The sequence below is a fragment of the Talpa occidentalis genome, unplaced genomic scaffold (assembly GCF_014898055.3).
Source record: "Talpa occidentalis isolate TD23 unplaced genomic scaffold, MPIMG_talOcc4v2.1 talOcc4.7, whole genome shotgun sequence".
NCBI lineage: Eukaryota > Metazoa > Chordata > Mammalia > Eulipotyphla > Talpidae > Talpa > Talpa occidentalis.
In genome coordinates, this window is record NW_023605083.1 from 123,155,904 (window position 1) to 123,172,218 (window position 16,315).

The window sequence follows — 16,315 nt, forward strand, 5'->3', positions numbered from 1 at the left end:
GCTTCCCAAACCCGCCGGGTAATGAGAGCCACCCAGAGTGCTTGTTCAAATGCAGGCAGGCCCGGGCTACCCCAAATACCTGGTAAATGGAACTCTCGGGGAGGGCCTGGCAATCTGTATTTTTAACAAGTGCCTCTGCGTAAAGATGAGAAACTTTAATTTAGGCCAACCCACCCGCCTTGCCAGTGGGGAGCGGAGGTCCAGAAAGGGAGAATGACTCAGCCAAAGTCACCTGGTCAGAGTCAGCCGGAGCCTGGAACCTGGGGCTTCGGGGTCCAGGATAGCCTTTGCCTGTTTCCCGTGTGAAGTGAGCTGAAGTCAGATGGAGAGGGGGTGCTTCGAGGCAGAGACCGCAAGCAACACAGGCACCCTGTCCTCAGGTTCCGGACTCGGTGGGGGCCGCCCATGTCCACCCTGCAGTGCGGCACACCCGCAGTCCCTGCCGCCCTGTCACCTCACTCTGGGGATCCATTCATTTACTTAGTGAAAACGCCATCCCCTCTGCCAGCCCCAACCTCTTCAGAATCCCCCCCGCCCCCAAGATCCCCAGTCTCCTCCCGGAGCTCCAGAGAAAGGAAAGTCTCCAATTCATGGAGCAGCCGTTTTTCTCGGCTCTGCACCTCGGCTAAGCCCCTGTTAAGCCCCAGCGCACCCGGGGCTTTGCAGATAATGGATTCGCAGAAGGCTTTCGTGTGAAATGGGGCTTGTGAGGGTGCCCAGAGGCCAGGCAGGGAGACCTGCGCGGGGGACAAGCCCTCCCAGGGGGCGCAGTGCTGGCCCGTGGCCCGGTCCCTGGGGAATGGCACCGACCACACCGCATGGCCCCCACTCCCCGTAGTAGCACCCTCCACACACAGCAGTGCTCCCCACCACTGCCCCCCAACACCCACACACTTGCTCCCCGCCCCCGCACCGCCGAGGGCAGGGATGGGCCTTGGTGGCACAGGACAGGGACGCCCAGGCTGTCACTGTGGGCCGGGTCTGCTGCTCACAGGGGAGGTTGCTGGGCCAGGGCTTCTGAACTGCTTCGGAACCATGTGGGTTTCTTGCTACAAGGAAGAGCCTGACCCAGTGGGGCAAGGGGAGGCTTCCGTATGATTCTGCGTTCCCAAAGAGTCCTGCCAGCTCCTGGGAGACCAGACGTTGCAGGTGTGAGGACCACATCTCAAGGAGCCAGGGCCAGAGGACCCACTGGTGGGGTGGGAGGGGCTTTGAAGCCCAGGAGAGGAAGAGCCGCAAACTGGGTGGGCCGGGGGAGGAGGGAGACGGAGCTGGGGGCTCGGGGGGCCCCTGGGATGGGCAGGGGCCATCACTGCCTCCGCAACGCCACTGGGGACAAGGTGTGTCTCGCAGAGCCGGCCCAAATTGGCCGGTCACCGATTGCTTATTGGATTCTGGTCACTGGGGGTGCAGCCGAGAGGTCTCTGCCCAGCGCCACCCTGTGCCACCTCTCCGGGGTGGCTGCCAGTCGGGGCGGGGTGGAGTGTGGTCAGGGATGGGCTGTGTCCATTTGCCCTTCAGGCACCCCAGCTGCTGCTGCAGTTAAATGTGACTTTTTCTTGGACTGCTGCTGACTGCCTCTCGGGGTATCCCTGGATGTTGCTGCTGTCCTTTCTGGGTATCACTGACACTGGTCAGTTAGTGTAGCTGCCCAGCTTTCCTGGAGACACTGGTGTCTCTCCAGCCGCCTTCTGGGGCCCCCTCCGCACTGTGACCCTGGCTGGCTCCCATTGCTCATGTAACGAGGAATGTCGCCTGATGACAGGTGAAAGACGCCCTGGGCCCCCCAACTCAAGGAGCCTCAAAGAGGCTTTGCTCCTTTTAATGGTTTGACCCAACTCTACCATTTTGGCCTTGGTGGAGAAAACCCCTCTTGAGCCCCTGTCTTCCCTCCAAGGGTTCTGGCCCAGAGCATGGGTGCTTCCCCCAGTGTCTTTTCAATCCTGCTTACCCCCCAAGAAAAGCACTGCAGGCACAGGGAACAGAGGGTCTTTAAGACCAAGCAGACCAGGATTCCGATGACTGGCCAGCTGGCCTGTGACTAGGCTGATGATGGAACAGAACCAGAGGACAGCGCACAGAGGGCACAGGAGACACAGCCTGCCCAGTACAGTGCCCAGCATACAATAGGTGCTTAATAAAAGACTCCCCCCACCCAAGCCACACAGCCTAGGCACATCATGCATGACAGCCAGGGAGGGGGTGATCGAGGGCAGATGGGGGGCAGAGGCCCCTGCACACTCTGCCCATCTTGTCCACTTGCGCCGAGAACCAGGCTGGGGCATCTCTCCATCCCGGGCTCTGCAGATGTTGCTATCACCCAGCGGCTTCCCAGCATGGATTTGTGGGAAATTTAATAAAAGGAAATTAAGTACCAGCTCCAGACAAGCTGTGATGCGTGCGTATCTTCTGGTGTCTCCAGATTTGGGCATCTGTTGCCAGGCGCTCAGAGACTCTCCCATTTGCACAGGGGCCAATGCCCCCCCCAACCCCTCCTCGCTTTCCCTCTCCCTTGCTGGGCCACAGCCCTTCCAAAGCCTGAATTGCTAATGTGCTTTCTTGCCAGGTTCCTGAGAGCCAGGAAAACCAGCCCCTAGGACAGAGCTCCCTGGACCTCAGAGGTTCTTCAGGGAGGACACCCCTTCAGAAGGGGTGCAGCAGGAGCTGGGGGGCTTGTGGGAGGTGGAGGGGAGTGATCCCTTTCCAATGCTTTCAAGGTGTGCTGCTGCTGAGGTTACACCCCTTGTCCTTGTGTAGGTGAATGTGGGCCTCAGTTTCCTCCTCTGGAGATTGGGGAGCACTGGTGTTGACCCCCCCCAAGCACCACCACAGCTTTGGTGAAACCCCACTGAGTGCACGGTTCTCCGGGCCCAGCCCTCTCAGCACCTGGAAAAGGCTGAGTGGGGGCGTTGCTGGGGAGAGGGCAGGAGTCTACATAGACCTGGCACTGGGGAGCTACAAGTTCCCCCATTGTGGGGTGGCCTGCAGGTAGAGGCAGTTTGAAATGGAGGAGCCTGTTTTTCTGCAAAACAAGACAAACCCCCTTCTAGCTCTTCCCCCCCGACCCCCGCGTGTGGTTGCATGAGGGTTTAAGAGGGATGAAAATATTCTGTAAATGGGAAGGTTTCATCCCTGGGGTGGGGGACTTGGGGTGATTGGAAGAGGGGGACCTCAGCAATTTCCAGCCTCCATCGGCATAGGACGTGAAGGAAGAGTGAACAGTGGGGGCTTGGCTGGAGTCCTAGAGGAACGCCCCCCTCACCTCCAGCAGCGCCCCGGGTGGAGGGGGAGGGGTTCGGGGGAGGACCTGGGAAGCGTGTTTTGGAGCCTGGAGAGACTTTCTGTGCTTTCTAATGATTCTGTGGCTGCTCCCACCTCCTCCCTGCCCAGCTAGCGAGAGCAGGTTTCACCTGCAGCAGATGGGTTTAGGGATGATCAGGAACCGGGGGGGCTCCACCTAGAGACAGTAGAGGGGGCAGTGTCTGCACCTCGAGGCCTCTGCTCTTTGGACTGACTGGAAATGTGAGTGTGAGCACATCTGCGAGCCGTGCAAGCCCATGTGCCCTTGGGGTGGGGGCCCTATGAGAAGTGGGGGTTCAAGTAACTGCCATTTGTCCAAAGCTCAGAGCAGTGGACAGAGCGTGGACTCGAGGACAGACAGAAGGGCACTGCCCACACACAGTGGGGGCCCTGATAGGTTAGGGGTTAGCTGTGATTGGTGTGACCCCTCTGTCCCGGCCGGACACGGGGTGCAGTGGTACAGGAGCCTCACCTCTGCCCTCTCTCCTGCCACAGAAGAAGAGCAAGGTCCACTACCACGTTGCTGTCATCATCAACTACCTGGGCCACTGCATCTCCCTGGTGGCCCTCCTGGTGGCCTTTGTCCTCTTCCTGCGGCTCAGGTGAGAAGGGCCCCCCCACACCCCCCCAGCACTGTCTGGCCTTGAGCAAGGGAGGAGCAAGAGGCAGGTGACTCTGGGAAAGGGAGCCTGGCCCCTGCCCCTCAGTGGGAGGGGCTGACAGATGCAGGACTCTTAGCTCCTCTGGCTGAGCCACTTCTGCCAGCCCCCCACGACCACCACCACAGGGTGGCGTCCATTTGTAGAGACCTGGAAGGTGGAGCCCCATTTGGATTTGACCTGCCTGGTCTCAGCACTACTGCCCAGGATACAGGTGGCATGTCAGGCAGGTCTGTGCCAAGAATTGGGGGAGCATCAGGTCTCAAAACTGGGAGGCGTTTTCTGTTTTCTGACCCCCAAAACTGGAGCTACAGGGAGTGGAGTGCCCAGGAGTACTGGTCCTGGAGCATGGGCTGTGTGCCAGGCTCTGCCACCCTGGGTGGGCCACAGGGAAGAAGACCCTACACTGGCCTCTCAAGAGGGCCTCTGCCCCCGCCTCCTGGTGTGACTTAGCAGCCCTGCGCTGGGCCTCAGTTTCCGCATCCACACTTCTGGGCTGGAGTGATGCTGACGGCTCACCCCTCACCCCCTCCTCTCCTTGTTTCCATCACCCCCAGGAGCATCAGGTGCCTGAGAAACATCATCCACTGGAACCTCATCTCGGCCTTCATCCTACGCAACGCCACGTGGTTCGTGGTCCAGCTCACCATGAGCCCCGAAGTCCACCAGAGCAACGTGGTGCGTCCTGCGGGGCAGCCCAGGCCAGGGAAGGGGAGCGCGGTGGAGGAGGGCCAGGCCAGGCCTGGGACCCCACAGACAGGAGGATGCTGGGGGTGATCCCTAGTACCCAGAGAAGGCCCTGGCCCGGGGTGGGTGCCGCTGCCCAGCCCGGCCGCTGCTCACCCGCGGCTCTGGTGGGGACGGGGCGGCAGGGCTGGTGCAGGCTGGTGACCGCCGCCTACAACTACTTCCACGTGACCAACTTCTTCTGGATGTTCGGCGAGGGCTGCTACCTGCACACGGCCATCGTGCTCACCTACTCCACTGACCGGCTGCGCAAGTGGATGTTCATCTGCATCGGCTGGGGTGAGGCGCGGGCCTTTGCCCGCCAGACGCAGTCCAGGGGCCCTGGGAGACCGAGGCCAGGCTGGGGTGCTAAGGTGTGCCCCACAGCCCCCACCCCTCCCTGGGGCCCCACAGCCCCCGCACACACTGGACGGGAACCCCGCCTGCCCCTAGACTCTCAGCCACCCTGGGGCCCCGGCCCTGCACCCGCACCCCTACCGAGGGACTGACCGCCCGCCTCTCCCCAGGTGTGCCTTTCCCCATCATCGTGGCCTGGGCCATCGGGAAGCTCTACTACGACAACGAGAAGTGAGTCACCTCCTCCCCTTCACAGCCCTCAGGCCCCCCCCGAGCCCCCGGCTTCCTGCCCAGCTCTGCCCGACAACCCCCAAGGGCCTCTACCAAGTCCCCTTCCCATCAGCACCAGTTTCTTGTCTATGAAGGGAGGGCGCCCTGGCTGGACTCGGTCCGAGGCTCCCGCCTGTGCCTGCCTGAGCTGGGGCAGTAGGAGCCGGACTCTTACCTGTCTGGGCTCTCGCAGCCGAACTGTGCAAGGGTCCCGGCCGCCTGTGGAGCCAAGCGACCCCAGTTCCGAACTGTGGCTCCATCCGGAAGTAGCGCTTTGACCTTGAGCTAGTTGCTGTGGTGTGCCTCAGTTTCCTCATCTGTAAAACGGACATCCTAGTAATAACACCGCCCTCCTCATGGGGGTGACGTGAGCTTATACATAAATATTGTGTATGTGTGTATATATATATATACATAAAATATCTGTTAAGCCTTCAGCGTAATATCTGGTATCTGGCAGTAAATACCACATTAATGTTTTTTTTATCAAAACTAGGGCTTATTTTAACACAGGATTCCATGGGTTTCAGAGACGTGCCCACCAGCTCTGACGCTCATTCCAGCCCTGAGTGCTGAGGCACCTTATAAATTGGACTTGAGTGTCCATACCACCCCTCAATACTCGGCCTGAGTGTCCAGTCTAGGAGGGGACCCCTCTTTCAGACACAACTGGGCCTGGCAGTGACACCCAGACAGAGACCTGGGTCCCGGGGCAGGAACGTCGCTAACCCCTGGCAATGGTGCCTGGCCTGCAGGGGTGCGGGTGTGAGAGTGAGTACCCAGGAGAGAACAGGTTTCCAGAAGCTGCTGTGCTGCCACGTGTGTGCGTGTGCATGTGTGCGTGTATGTTTGTGTGTGCGCCCGCCCGCACGCTCACATTCTGGAAGGAAAAGGAGCCTGCGCTGGAGAAGAAAGTCGGTCTGGCGGCTCTGGAGCCCCACCTGGTGGCAGGACCCTGACACAACCGCAGGAGGGTCCAGGTGTGAGTGGTCAGAACTTGCAGACCCAGGTCAAGGACTTGACTTGGCCCACAGACAGCTGTGGCCTTTGATCTGCCTGACGCAGAAAACTTGGTGCTCTTGAAAACTTGGATTTGTTGCCAACCCTTAAAGAGCCAAGGGGTTTCACATAAAAAAATCTCAGTTTCTGGTTTCTGGTGGCATGAAATCTAAGCATTCTGGGCTGCATGCCCATCGCCACACCAGGACATAGGACTTCCCCTGTGCCCATCCCCGCCAGACCCCCTAGAGCTTGCTGGAGGGAGATTCAGAGAAATGCAAAGCATCTGCCTCCCATCACGGGCGGAGCCTGTGGAATCCGCCTCGAGGTTGATGAACAGACTTGGAAATGGGTGTCAGCTGCCCACTACGCGCAGGATCTGTGCTGCCACCCACCCCCAGCACCGCCAGGGGCACGGGCCAAAGCCATGCTGGGTCAGGGGCAGCAGTGGTGTTGGCCGTGTCTGTTATACTCAGGGTTTGCTTCAGCCCTTCATCCCTCAATAGAGGACCTCCAGGTGGGATAAGCATTGCGGCAGGCCCAAGGAGCTTGGCCTTCTGGCGGGGTTGGAGCTGGGACGCCTAGATCCTGACCTCAGACCCCTGTCCTTCCCTGGCCAGGCATGCCCCTCCCCCATGCCCCTGAATTGGATCCAAATGACCCCCCTCCCTCTTACCCCTCCTACCCCCTACCCCCGTGGCCTTCTAGGTGCTGGTTTGGCAAAAGGCCTGGGGTGTACACCGACTACATCTACCAAGGCCCCATGATCTTGGTCCTGCTGGTAAGAACCCGGGTAGGGGGCTGGAGGGAGGGGCATTGTGGGGAGGGGCAGTCCATTTCTGCTATGGACCAAAAGGCCCTCTGCCAGAGGTGGGGGTGCCGGGCCACGGATGAGCAAGTGTTAATGAAGATGGAGGGAGAATGGAGGTCCCAGACCAGACTCGAGGCTGCTGAGTCCCCAGCTGCCCACCCATGCCATCCCACTGTGTGCTCAAATTGCAGATCAATTTTATCTTCCTTTTCAACATCGTCCGCATCCTCATGACCAAGCTCCGGGCATCCACCACGTCTGAGACCATTCAGTACAGGTAACTGGTCCCACCTCCTACACCCTCGGGGGCTTCAGAGACCCCAGCCTCTGACCCAGGGTCTCCCCCAGGCCTGGTGGCCCCTCCTGAAACCCCAATATTCCTGGGACCTGCCAACCCCCGCCCAGATCTGGCCCCCTTCAACCCCTCCTGGGTGGGATGTGACTGTGCACCCCCTGCCCCCTCAGGAAGGCTGTGAAGGCCACTCTGGTGCTGCTCCCCCTCTTGGGCATCACCTACATGCTGTTCTTCGTGAACCCCGGGGAGGACGAGGTCTCCCGGGTCGTCTTCATCTACTTCAACTCCTTCTTGGAATCCTTCCAGGTACAGCCGCTCTCCCACTCCGGCCCTGGCCTCCCTGTGCTTCCCAGGAAGGGGTTGTCCAGGCAGGGGCTGGGGGGTGGGGGCAGGAGGCGGCCCAGAGGGGGCAGCCCCGCCCCTTGACTGGCTTCCTCCCTCCCCTCCAGGGTTTCTTCGTGTCTGTGTTCTACTGTTTCCTCAACAGCGAGGTAAGCACCCGGGGCCCAGGCCCAGGATGGTAGGAGGGGATCCCCGTGGGGACTGGCCCCCCTGCCCTCCACAGGCCCTCTCTCTGCCCCTGCTCCCAGGGGCCCTGGGAGGGTCCCTGCTGCCTGCCACACTGCTCCTGCCACCCCTTGCCCTCCTGGGCCGCTGGATGGAGGCCAGAAGCCAGAGCTGCTCAGTCCCGCCAGTTAATCTGTGAAACCGGTTGTTTAAAACCAGGAAACAGCCCTGGGGCCGCGCGTGCCTGTGGGTTGAGGGCAGGGACACTCCTGGCAAAGGCCACAAGGCATCTCTGCTCTGACTATAGTAATGACCCACAATGTCGCCAATCCAATGTCGCCACCTCCTATCGGCCCCCTGGGCACCTCACCTGTGCAGTGCTCACCTGAGCACCTCACACCTGTGTACTGCTCACCTGTGCGGTGTTCATCTGGGCACTGGGCACCTGTGCAGCTGCTGGTGGCAGCCCTGGGGGACACGTGCTTTGCTCTGTGCCCACAGGTCCGCTCTGCCATCCGGAAGCGGTGGCGCCGGTGGCAGGACAAGCACTCCATCCGCGCCCGTGTGGCCCGCGCCATGTCCATCCCCACCTCCCCCACCCGCGTCAGCTTTCACAGCATCAAGCAGTCCACGGCAGTCTGAGCTGAGGGCCGTGGAGCGCTCACCCGAGGTCTATGGTTGGGAAGATGATGCCAGGCGCAGCCGGCCACCGGGTCTCTGGAGGGGACCACCTTTTCCTGCACCCTGTGCCCCCAGGAGCAGCGGGCACTGACGGCCTGGGAAGCCCCACCAGCCCTTGACTTGGCCGGAGTTCCTGGGCTGTGAGAGCAGCTGCCGGCCCCGGGACAGATGGGAAATGAGCTGGGCTGACCTCCTGCCCCGCTGCCCCCTGGGGAGAAAGGATGAGGAATGGAGTGGAAACGGGGAGCTAGGGAGTCAGCTCGTGGGCCCCTCCAACAGTTGTCTTCCCCCGAGCACCTGGGCTTTCCTGGGCAACGAAGGGCAGGAGCTCCCCAGGGGCATCATGGGAAACTCCTGTGGCCACATCTGCTTCACCGTGATGGGGCCTCTGGTCTCCGCCGGGCTCCAACACCGCGGGGTCCCCAGGTCGCAGCATCAGAGCCCTGGAGGCACCATTAGACATCGGGTGATCATCAGACGTCACGCACACCCTAGAACTCCCCCTGCACCCTGGACTTCATCTGGCACCGTGGCACTGCCATCAGATACGCCCTGCCTTGCTGCCTCGCACCCTTGGGCCTTTACTCCCCTGCGGCCACACGCCCCCAAGCACCGGCAATACTCTCACCCTGACACCTGGCAGCCCCTGCCCCAGCTGTCTCCCCCTTCGTGAGAGGATGGGGCCTGGGAAGGTGACAGAGGGGGCTGTGCCCAGCCAGAGCCAGTCTGCCTTTGAGGGGCAGAGCATATTTGAGGCCATCCAGCCTGCTGGCTTCGGGGCTCTGGGGGAGCATCTCTATAGATCAAAGACAGAGGGGTGGGGGGAGCACTCTGCCCCAAGCACCTAGAGCAGGACAAGTGGCTTTGGGGGCAAACAGCCAGTGGATGGTTTAACACCCCAGCGTGGACTGGCCCAGCCCCCACTCAACCCACCCACGTCCACAGCAGGACTTTGGGGGTGTGGACTAGGAGAGGAGGGTGTGGGGTGTGAAGGGGTGGCTGATGTAAATAATAATATTTATCTTTTCAATCAACATTTGTGAAGGCCTGGACTGGGGGGGGCTGGAGGCAGAGGGCGCCTCAGAGAAATGAGGCTTTCAGTCGTGAAGGCCGCTGTGTGGCCAGGAACCCTGATTCCACTCACACTTATCAAGGATGGGGTGCTAGGTGACCCCTGTGGGCTGGGAAAGGGCTTCGGGGTAGACCCGGGTCCAGCCAGGCCCCAACAAGGACACGCTTGTCAAGGGGGAGCTTGCAGAGGGGGACGGGCCATGGTGAACAATACCAATACTGGGGGGCTGGGGAGGAGAGAGGGCACATCGGGGGCTCCATGGACAGGGCAGTGGGCCCAGAGAGGGCAGAGCCCAGCCCAGGAAGAAGTAGATTTGGGACTGCCGCCTCAGCTCGGGGGTCCCAGAAGCAGCCCCGGGGGAACACAGTTCTGAACACAGACCCCAGGGGAGGGAGCACAGGACGTGGGTGGGGGCGTGAGGTGGCGGGAAGCGTGGGTGTGCACACGCCGGCCACCCCTGCGGGCGCTGAAGCTTCGTTCCACAGAGGCTTGAGGACACAGTCTCCTGTCATCCACCGGCTCTGTCAGTCCGGGGTGAAGGCTGCTTCCGGGGGGATAATGCCCCAGCACTTCCCACACCACAGAGGCCCAGGAGGCCCAGGGAGAGCACCAGACACCAAGGCCACAGGGGAAGCTGCTGGCTGTGTCCTAAGGGTGGGAGGGGGCACTAATGCTCCACCCCGGCACAGGCCCCAACAGCCTCTGGGTGTCTGACCGGGGAGGGGCCCCACGTGTGCATCCACGCGTGTGTGCGCAAGGGGGTGCGCGGCCAGGACACTCACAGCAGACTGAGACCCCTGAGCAGCACCTGGGAGCGCCCCACGGGAGGGGAGGGCTGTGAGTGAGGGCTCAGCCCCAGAAAGGAGCTGTGGGTGTACCTGCAGGCCATGTGGGGTACCCTGCTCTGCCGCTCCCAAACACTATCCCTTGCAGTGGGGGCAGAGCAGGGGTGCCCTGCCAGGTGCTCCGTGCAACTAAGAGGAGGCTGGGAGGGCACAGCAAACCCTACTCCCCCCGCCCCCCCACCCCTGCTCCCAGGGTGGGAGGACACGGAGGTGGCAGGGGACAGAGCAGGTGACCATCTGGTCCCTCACGTCTAAACCATCTCTAGAGCCAGCAACTAGGAACACGGCCCCTGAACCTGCTTCCTGGGTCTGCCTTTGCTCCAGTGACTGCAGGCAAAGCCCCAGGTGCCACCTCTGCCTCCCAGTGACAGGCAGAGACACTGCCCCTGGCCTGCCCTGCACAGTGACCCTGAGAGCCAGACCATGGCGAAGGGGGCGGTGGGAAGGGAGTGGAAGCTGCAGAGTCAGGGGATACCCCTGAGGAAAGGGGGGTGCTGCAGGGGCTTGGAGCAGAGTCCCGGCCCAGGGAGCGAGCCCCCAAGGGCACCTGCCATGCATGTAACAGGGCAGGGTGGGCACCAAGCGGCCTCAGGGAAGAGCAGCTCCAAGTCTGATGGGTTGGGGGTTCAGAGATGGGATGGGGGGATCTGAGGAAGCAGCCAGAGGACTGACACACCAGCCTTAGTGAGCAGGGGCCCCGGAAGAGCTTCCGAGGAAATAAACCTGCAGAGAAATCTCCGAGTCCAGGGCACCAGGAGCCCACAGGTGGACCAGAGAGAAAGGGCAGGAGCGGGATCTGTTTGGGGTTCCTGTTTTCTGAACCCCAAATTAGAGCTAGACTGAAAGGGCCCAGGATTAAAATGAGATCTGTTGTAAGCTCAGTGCCACTTGAGGGACTAGAGGTGGTCCTCGTTTGATTTTTTTTTTTAATTGCACTGATGCTGGTGTACAGCACATTATAGGATTGAGGGTACAGGTTCACACCTCCTCACGTTCGGCACCACACCCGACGCATCAGGAGCCCGTGGGGGGAGCTGGCAGCCTCCTCCCCAGACCCTGCCTCTTCTCGGTCACCGGCTGGGGGTAGGCTCACCCGTCAGCATGTCTTCCCTAAGGTATTCCTGACAGTGAACTTGGCATTTTAATTACTGTTTGTAATCTAATGAAATGTTGTATTAATGGATGATGAACCAGAAGGACACAAACCAGGGGAGATACTGTCGTGAAGTATCAGCTGAATGTCTTGAAAGACACAATCTGAGTCAGAGAGAAAGAGTTGTCAAATTAGGTGAGACAAATGTCCACGACTGGGTGAGAAGAGATTGTCCAGGCCTACAAGGTTCTACTTGCCAGCCTCTTTGCAGAGTCCTCGAAGCGTGCCCTCCACCTCGAGGTCCAAAGCTGCCCGTTGGAGATGGTGTCCCATGGGTGTGGCTTCGCTGGGAAGGCGATGCGGCGCTGCAACGGATGGCCCTGTGGGTCTGCTAGACCTGTGGGGCTGATCAGAGGAGAGGCATGGAGGAAGACCAGCGACTGGGTTAAAATGGAATGGATTTCAAAAGCCAAATTATTTCTCAAAACGTTAAGTTGGCATCCTACCCCCAGCACTTGTGCCTACGACCTTATTAGAAACAGACCTTAGAGTCATTGAGTGAGATGCGCTCACGAGGCCGGGCCCTGGTGGAACCTGACGGAGTCTTCTAGGGCAGAGACACAGTGGGAACGCCAGGCAACTCAAAGGCAGAGATGGGAGCTGCGCAGCTGCCAACCAAGGAGTGCCAGGGGCTGCTGACCCCCCGCCACAGGAGAGACCCGAGTCCCCGGAACACAAACCCCACAGCCTGGGGGGCTTAAGCAACATTTATTCCCCCAGGTTTGAGGCTGGGCGGTGCGAGGTGCAGGCGCTGACCTGTCTGGCTCCCGGGGAGAGTCCCTCTTGCAGGTTCTCCGTGGTGAGGGCAAGATCCTCTCGTGTCTCTTGCAAGAGCCTTCTCACGAGGCCCGCCTTCACAGCATCATGTCCGAAGTCCTCGCCTCCACGTCCACCGCACTCGGGCTGGGGCTCCACCGCAGGAACGCGGGGTGGGGGCGCACAAACATTCAGTCCACAGCAGGCTTCTCGCCTCCAGGCTGAGAATAAACTTCTGCGCTTCGCCCCCGGGCTCGCCAGCGGCTGTGGAGGTAGGAACAGAGCCGTGCACAGGGTGTGAAGTAACGGTTTAAGGACGCCCCTTTCACCCACTATCAATCAGCCCCCTCCTACCTGGTGCCTGGATGAGCTGCTGGGGCGCAGTCCCAATGGGGCATAGGCCACATGGGGTCAGGCTTCCCTGCCGGCAGCCTGGGTCTGAACACCACCTCCTCCACCCACGTGTCTCCACGGGAAGCCCCTCCACTGCCCCGCACCCGGCTCCCAGGACCCCAGAAACCTTAGTCCAGTGTCTGTTTCCCTGCAGTGCAGAGGAGAGGCATGTGCCCAGGCTGCCCTGTGCATAAGGGGCAAAGTTAGCACAGAAGCCTCAGCTCCAGGGCCTCCCCGGTGGCGCAGCGGGTTGAGCGCAGCGCTGTGAAGCTGTCTGCAGCCTCTGTGGCGCGGGTTCAATTCCCAGCCAGCCATGGAGATACCCACATGGTGCAGCAGACCTCTCCTGTCTCTCCCACTGCTCCCCTCAGCAGTATCTTCAGTCCACCTACCTGTTCTGTTCCCTGCTCTGTCTCTGGTGAATCCTCTCACCCTCCCACGCCTATGGCCTATACCCCAGCTCTTGCATAAATAAATAAATATTTAAATAAATAAATAAAAGAATCCTCAGCTCCATCCTCCACCTGCTGCTTCAGGTCACCTGGTCCAGGTGATCTCCCTCCCAGGGCCAGGGACGGGCAGGACCCCGCGCTCCACCCAGCACCTGGGCTGGGATGGCACAGCTTTGTGACCAGGTAGGTGTGGCCCTGGTTTCCGAGATGGGAGGCCAAGCTGCTCTGTGACAAAGGGCCACACCCACCCTGGGCAGGGGAACTAGGCTGTGAGCAGCGGCCGCACTGGGTCGCGGCAGCAGGTGGATGAGGAGGATGGCATGCCTGGGGTCCCTCCTCCTCCTGCTCCTCCTCCTGCTCCTCCTCCCCAGCACCACGGCCCGGGGGGAGTACGGCGTGGTCCACGTGGTGTCTGAGAACTGGAGCAAGGACTACTGCGTCCTGTTCAGCTCCGACTATGTCACCCTCCCCCGGGACCTGCACCACGCCCCACTCCTGCCCCTGCACGACGGCACCACCGCACCCTGGTGCCCGGGTGAGGCCTCCACCCCCCAGGCCCCGGCCAGCTCCCCCGGCCAGCGGCCCCTCCGCCAGACCACCGCCATGGTCATGAGAGGCAACTGCAGCTTCTATGCTAAGGGCTGGCTGGCTCAGGGCCGAGGCGCCCACGGCTTGCTCATCGTGAGCCGGGTCAGCGGTCAACAGTGCTCAGATACCACCCTGGTGTCCCAGGACCCCCAGAAGCCCCTGCCAGACCTGACCATCCCCGTGGCTGTGCTCCGCTACACAGACATGCTGGACATCTTCAGCCACACGCACGGCAGCGCCTTGGTCCAAGTGGCCCTGTACGCGCCCCCGGAGCCCATCCTGGACTACAACATGGTGATCATCTTCATCCTGGCCGTCGGCACCGTGGCCGTGGGCGGCTACTGGGCAGGCCTGACCGAGGCTGACCAGCTGCAACGGCGGCGGGCCCGAGGAGGAGGGGGGCCTGGCGGTCACCGTCAGCTGGAGGCAGTGGCAGCCCTCAGTGGGCAGGAGGACGAGGACGTGCCTGTGGACTTCACGCCGGCCATGACGGGCATGGTGGTCACCATGTCCTGCTCCATCATGCTGCTGCTCTACTTCTTCTACGACTGCTTCGTCTACGTCATGATCGCCATCTTTGGCCTGGGCGCAGGCACCGGCCTCTACAGCTGCCTGGCGCCCCTGGTGCCCCACCTGCCCCTGCCACGATACCAGTGGGCCCTGTCTGGCCGCCGGGCCTATCTGCAGCTGCCCCTGCTGCTGCTGGCCGGCCTGTGCGCCATGGTGACGGCCCTCTGGGTGGCCTACCGCAACGAGGACCGCTGGGCGTGGCTGCTGCAGGACCTGCTGGGCGTGGCCTACTGCCTCTTCGTGCTGCGGCAGGTGCGGCTGCCCACGCTCAAGAACTGCACCTCCTTCCTGCTGGCCCTGCTGGCCTTCGACGTCTTCTTTGTCTTCGTCACGCCCCTCCTCACCAGGACTGGTGAGAGCATCATGGTGGAGGTAGCCTCGGGCCCGGCAGACTCCTCGAGCCACGAGAGGCTGCCCATGGTGCTCAAAGTCCCCCGGCTGAGCTTCTCGGTCTTGACCCTGTGCGATCAGCCCTTTTCCATCCTCGGCTTTGGTGACATTGTGGTCCCTGGCTTCCTGGTGGCCTACTGTCACCGCTTCGATGTGCAAATGCGCTCCCGCCAGGTCTACTTCGTGGCCTGCATCGTGGCCTATGCTGTGGGCCTGCTGGTCACTTTCATTGCCATGGTCCTCATGCAGATGGGCCAGCCCGCCCTGCTCTACCTGGTGTCCAGCACCCTGCTCACCAGCCTGGCTGTGGCTGCCTGCCGCCAAGAGTTCACCCTTTTTTGGACTGGCCAGGTCAGAGCCAAGACGCCCGCCCGGCTGGTGGCAGGGCTCAGCAGCGCCCCTGCGGTTGGCTCTGAGCAGAGGCAGGAGGACGCAGCTGACGTCTACACATCCAGCGAGTTTGAGGAGCCGACCAACTGCTTGGCAGGGGATTTAGACAGCAACCTCGGGGACGACATGGCCGACATTGTCACCTTATCTGAGGATGAAGCCACAGGTCCTGATGGCCACAGTGACAGCTCTGAGGGCTGGAGTGATGCCAACCTGGACCCTGAGGAGCTGCCCCGGGCCTCCACTGGGGCCTCAGAGGAGCTGTCGCCGCTGATGCCGAGGGCGACGCTGGTGCCACCGATGCCGCTGGTGCCACCGATGCCGCTGATGCCACCACCCTCAGAGTTGGGTCACGCCCAGGCCCACGAGGACGGCCTGTCCTGGATGGGACTCCACAAGAGGAAGGGCTTGAAGGTAAAGAAGAGCATGGATGCCCAGGCTCCCATGTGACCCGGGCCCCTGGGACATGTGCCTCCAGAAGAGCTGGCAGAGTTTCACAGAGCAGAGCCACGCATGGCACAGAGAAATCGGGGCATTAAAGATATTCCATATCGACCCGAAGGGCCTCTGTGCTTGTTAGGACCATAGGAAAGTAGCAACCGTGAGCAAGTCCACACAGGGCCCAGAGGGTCCTCAAGATTGGCACCATCCCCAGATTGTGCACAGGGGTACACGGACTCACAGAGGGCATCCGACTTGCACAAATTCCCTGGGAGCATTTGTTCCCAGACTTACTAGACAGCAACTCCTCCTCTCCCTGGCTGGCCCCTCCCCACGAGCCAGAACCCCAGCTTGCTGGCCTGGCACACAGTCCCCCACCATCTCTGCAGCCCCAGCCTAAGCTCACAGTCCATCTTTCCCAGGCTCAGGTCCAACTGAACCCTTGTTCCTCCTTGATCACGCTACGTCTTCTCCCTCTCTCTTTGCACATGCTGTTCCCTCTGGCCAGGATGCCCTTCCCATGCCAGACAGATATACCCCAAGGTCACGTTACCCTGGCTTACTAAGACATCCCTGAGCATCCTGCAAGCCTCCTCCCTGCTAAACTCCACAGCTTCAAGTGTCCCTGACAGCAGCACCAGGCCCGGTGCCCACACAGAC

General features: G+C 61.3%; 3 protein-coding genes across 5 annotated transcripts in view; 2 read left to right on the forward strand and 1 right to left on the reverse strand.

The window, feature by feature from the left end:
- The window catches only part of CRHR1 (corticotropin releasing hormone receptor 1), a 42,769-nt gene extending 34,165 nt beyond the window's left edge, over positions 1-8,604 (forward strand). The window contains exons 5-13 of the mRNA XM_037493829.1: positions 3,796-3,902; positions 4,517-4,637; positions 4,832-4,985; positions 5,213-5,273; positions 7,020-7,092; positions 7,314-7,399; positions 7,588-7,723; positions 7,867-7,908; positions 8,426-8,604. Of these exons, the coding sequence (XP_037349726.1) occupies positions 3,796-3,902; positions 4,517-4,637; positions 4,832-4,985; positions 5,213-5,273; positions 7,020-7,092; positions 7,314-7,399; positions 7,588-7,723; positions 7,867-7,908; positions 8,426-8,566 (921 nt within the window). The 3' untranslated portion in view covers positions 8,567-8,604. The remainder of the gene's footprint in view (positions 1-3,795; positions 3,903-4,516; positions 4,638-4,831; positions 4,986-5,212; positions 5,274-7,019; positions 7,093-7,313; positions 7,400-7,587; positions 7,724-7,866; positions 7,909-8,425) is intronic.
- Positions 8,605-8,836: 232 nt separating this feature from the next.
- LOC119231608 (uncharacterized) overlaps positions 8,837-16,315 on the reverse strand; it is a 34,608-nt gene continuing 27,129 nt past the window's right edge. Inside the window, exons 4-7 of one of the 3 annotated variants that reach the window (XM_054689002.1) lie at positions 12,432-12,695; positions 12,160-12,222; positions 11,873-12,020; positions 8,837-9,048 (exon numbers count right to left, since the gene is read on the reverse strand). In XM_054689002.1, the coding sequence (XP_054544977.1) occupies positions 9,041-9,048; positions 11,873-12,020; positions 12,160-12,222; positions 12,432-12,695 (483 nt within the window). In that variant the 3' untranslated portion in view covers positions 8,837-9,040. Of the gene's footprint in view, positions 9,049-11,494; positions 12,021-12,159; positions 12,223-12,431; positions 12,696-12,951; positions 13,009-13,216; positions 13,449-16,315 lie in introns of those variants that run through there. The other 2 variants (XR_008549529.1, XR_008549528.1) reach the window with 2 other exon arrangements.
- On the forward strand, positions 13,526-15,767 carry SPPL2C (signal peptide peptidase like 2C). Its single transcript, XM_037494041.1, has one exon. It carries the CDS (start codon positions 13,583-13,585, stop codon positions 15,662-15,664), a length of 2,082 nt encoding a protein of 693 aa, XP_037349938.1. The 5' UTR covers positions 13,526-13,582; the 3' UTR covers positions 15,665-15,767.

What these genes read in the sequence shown, in the direction of transcription:
- SPPL2C (XM_037494041.1), top strand. Translation starts at nt 13,583, where the DNA reads ATGAGGAGGATGGCATGCCTGGGGTCCCTCCTCCTCCTGCTCCTCCTC.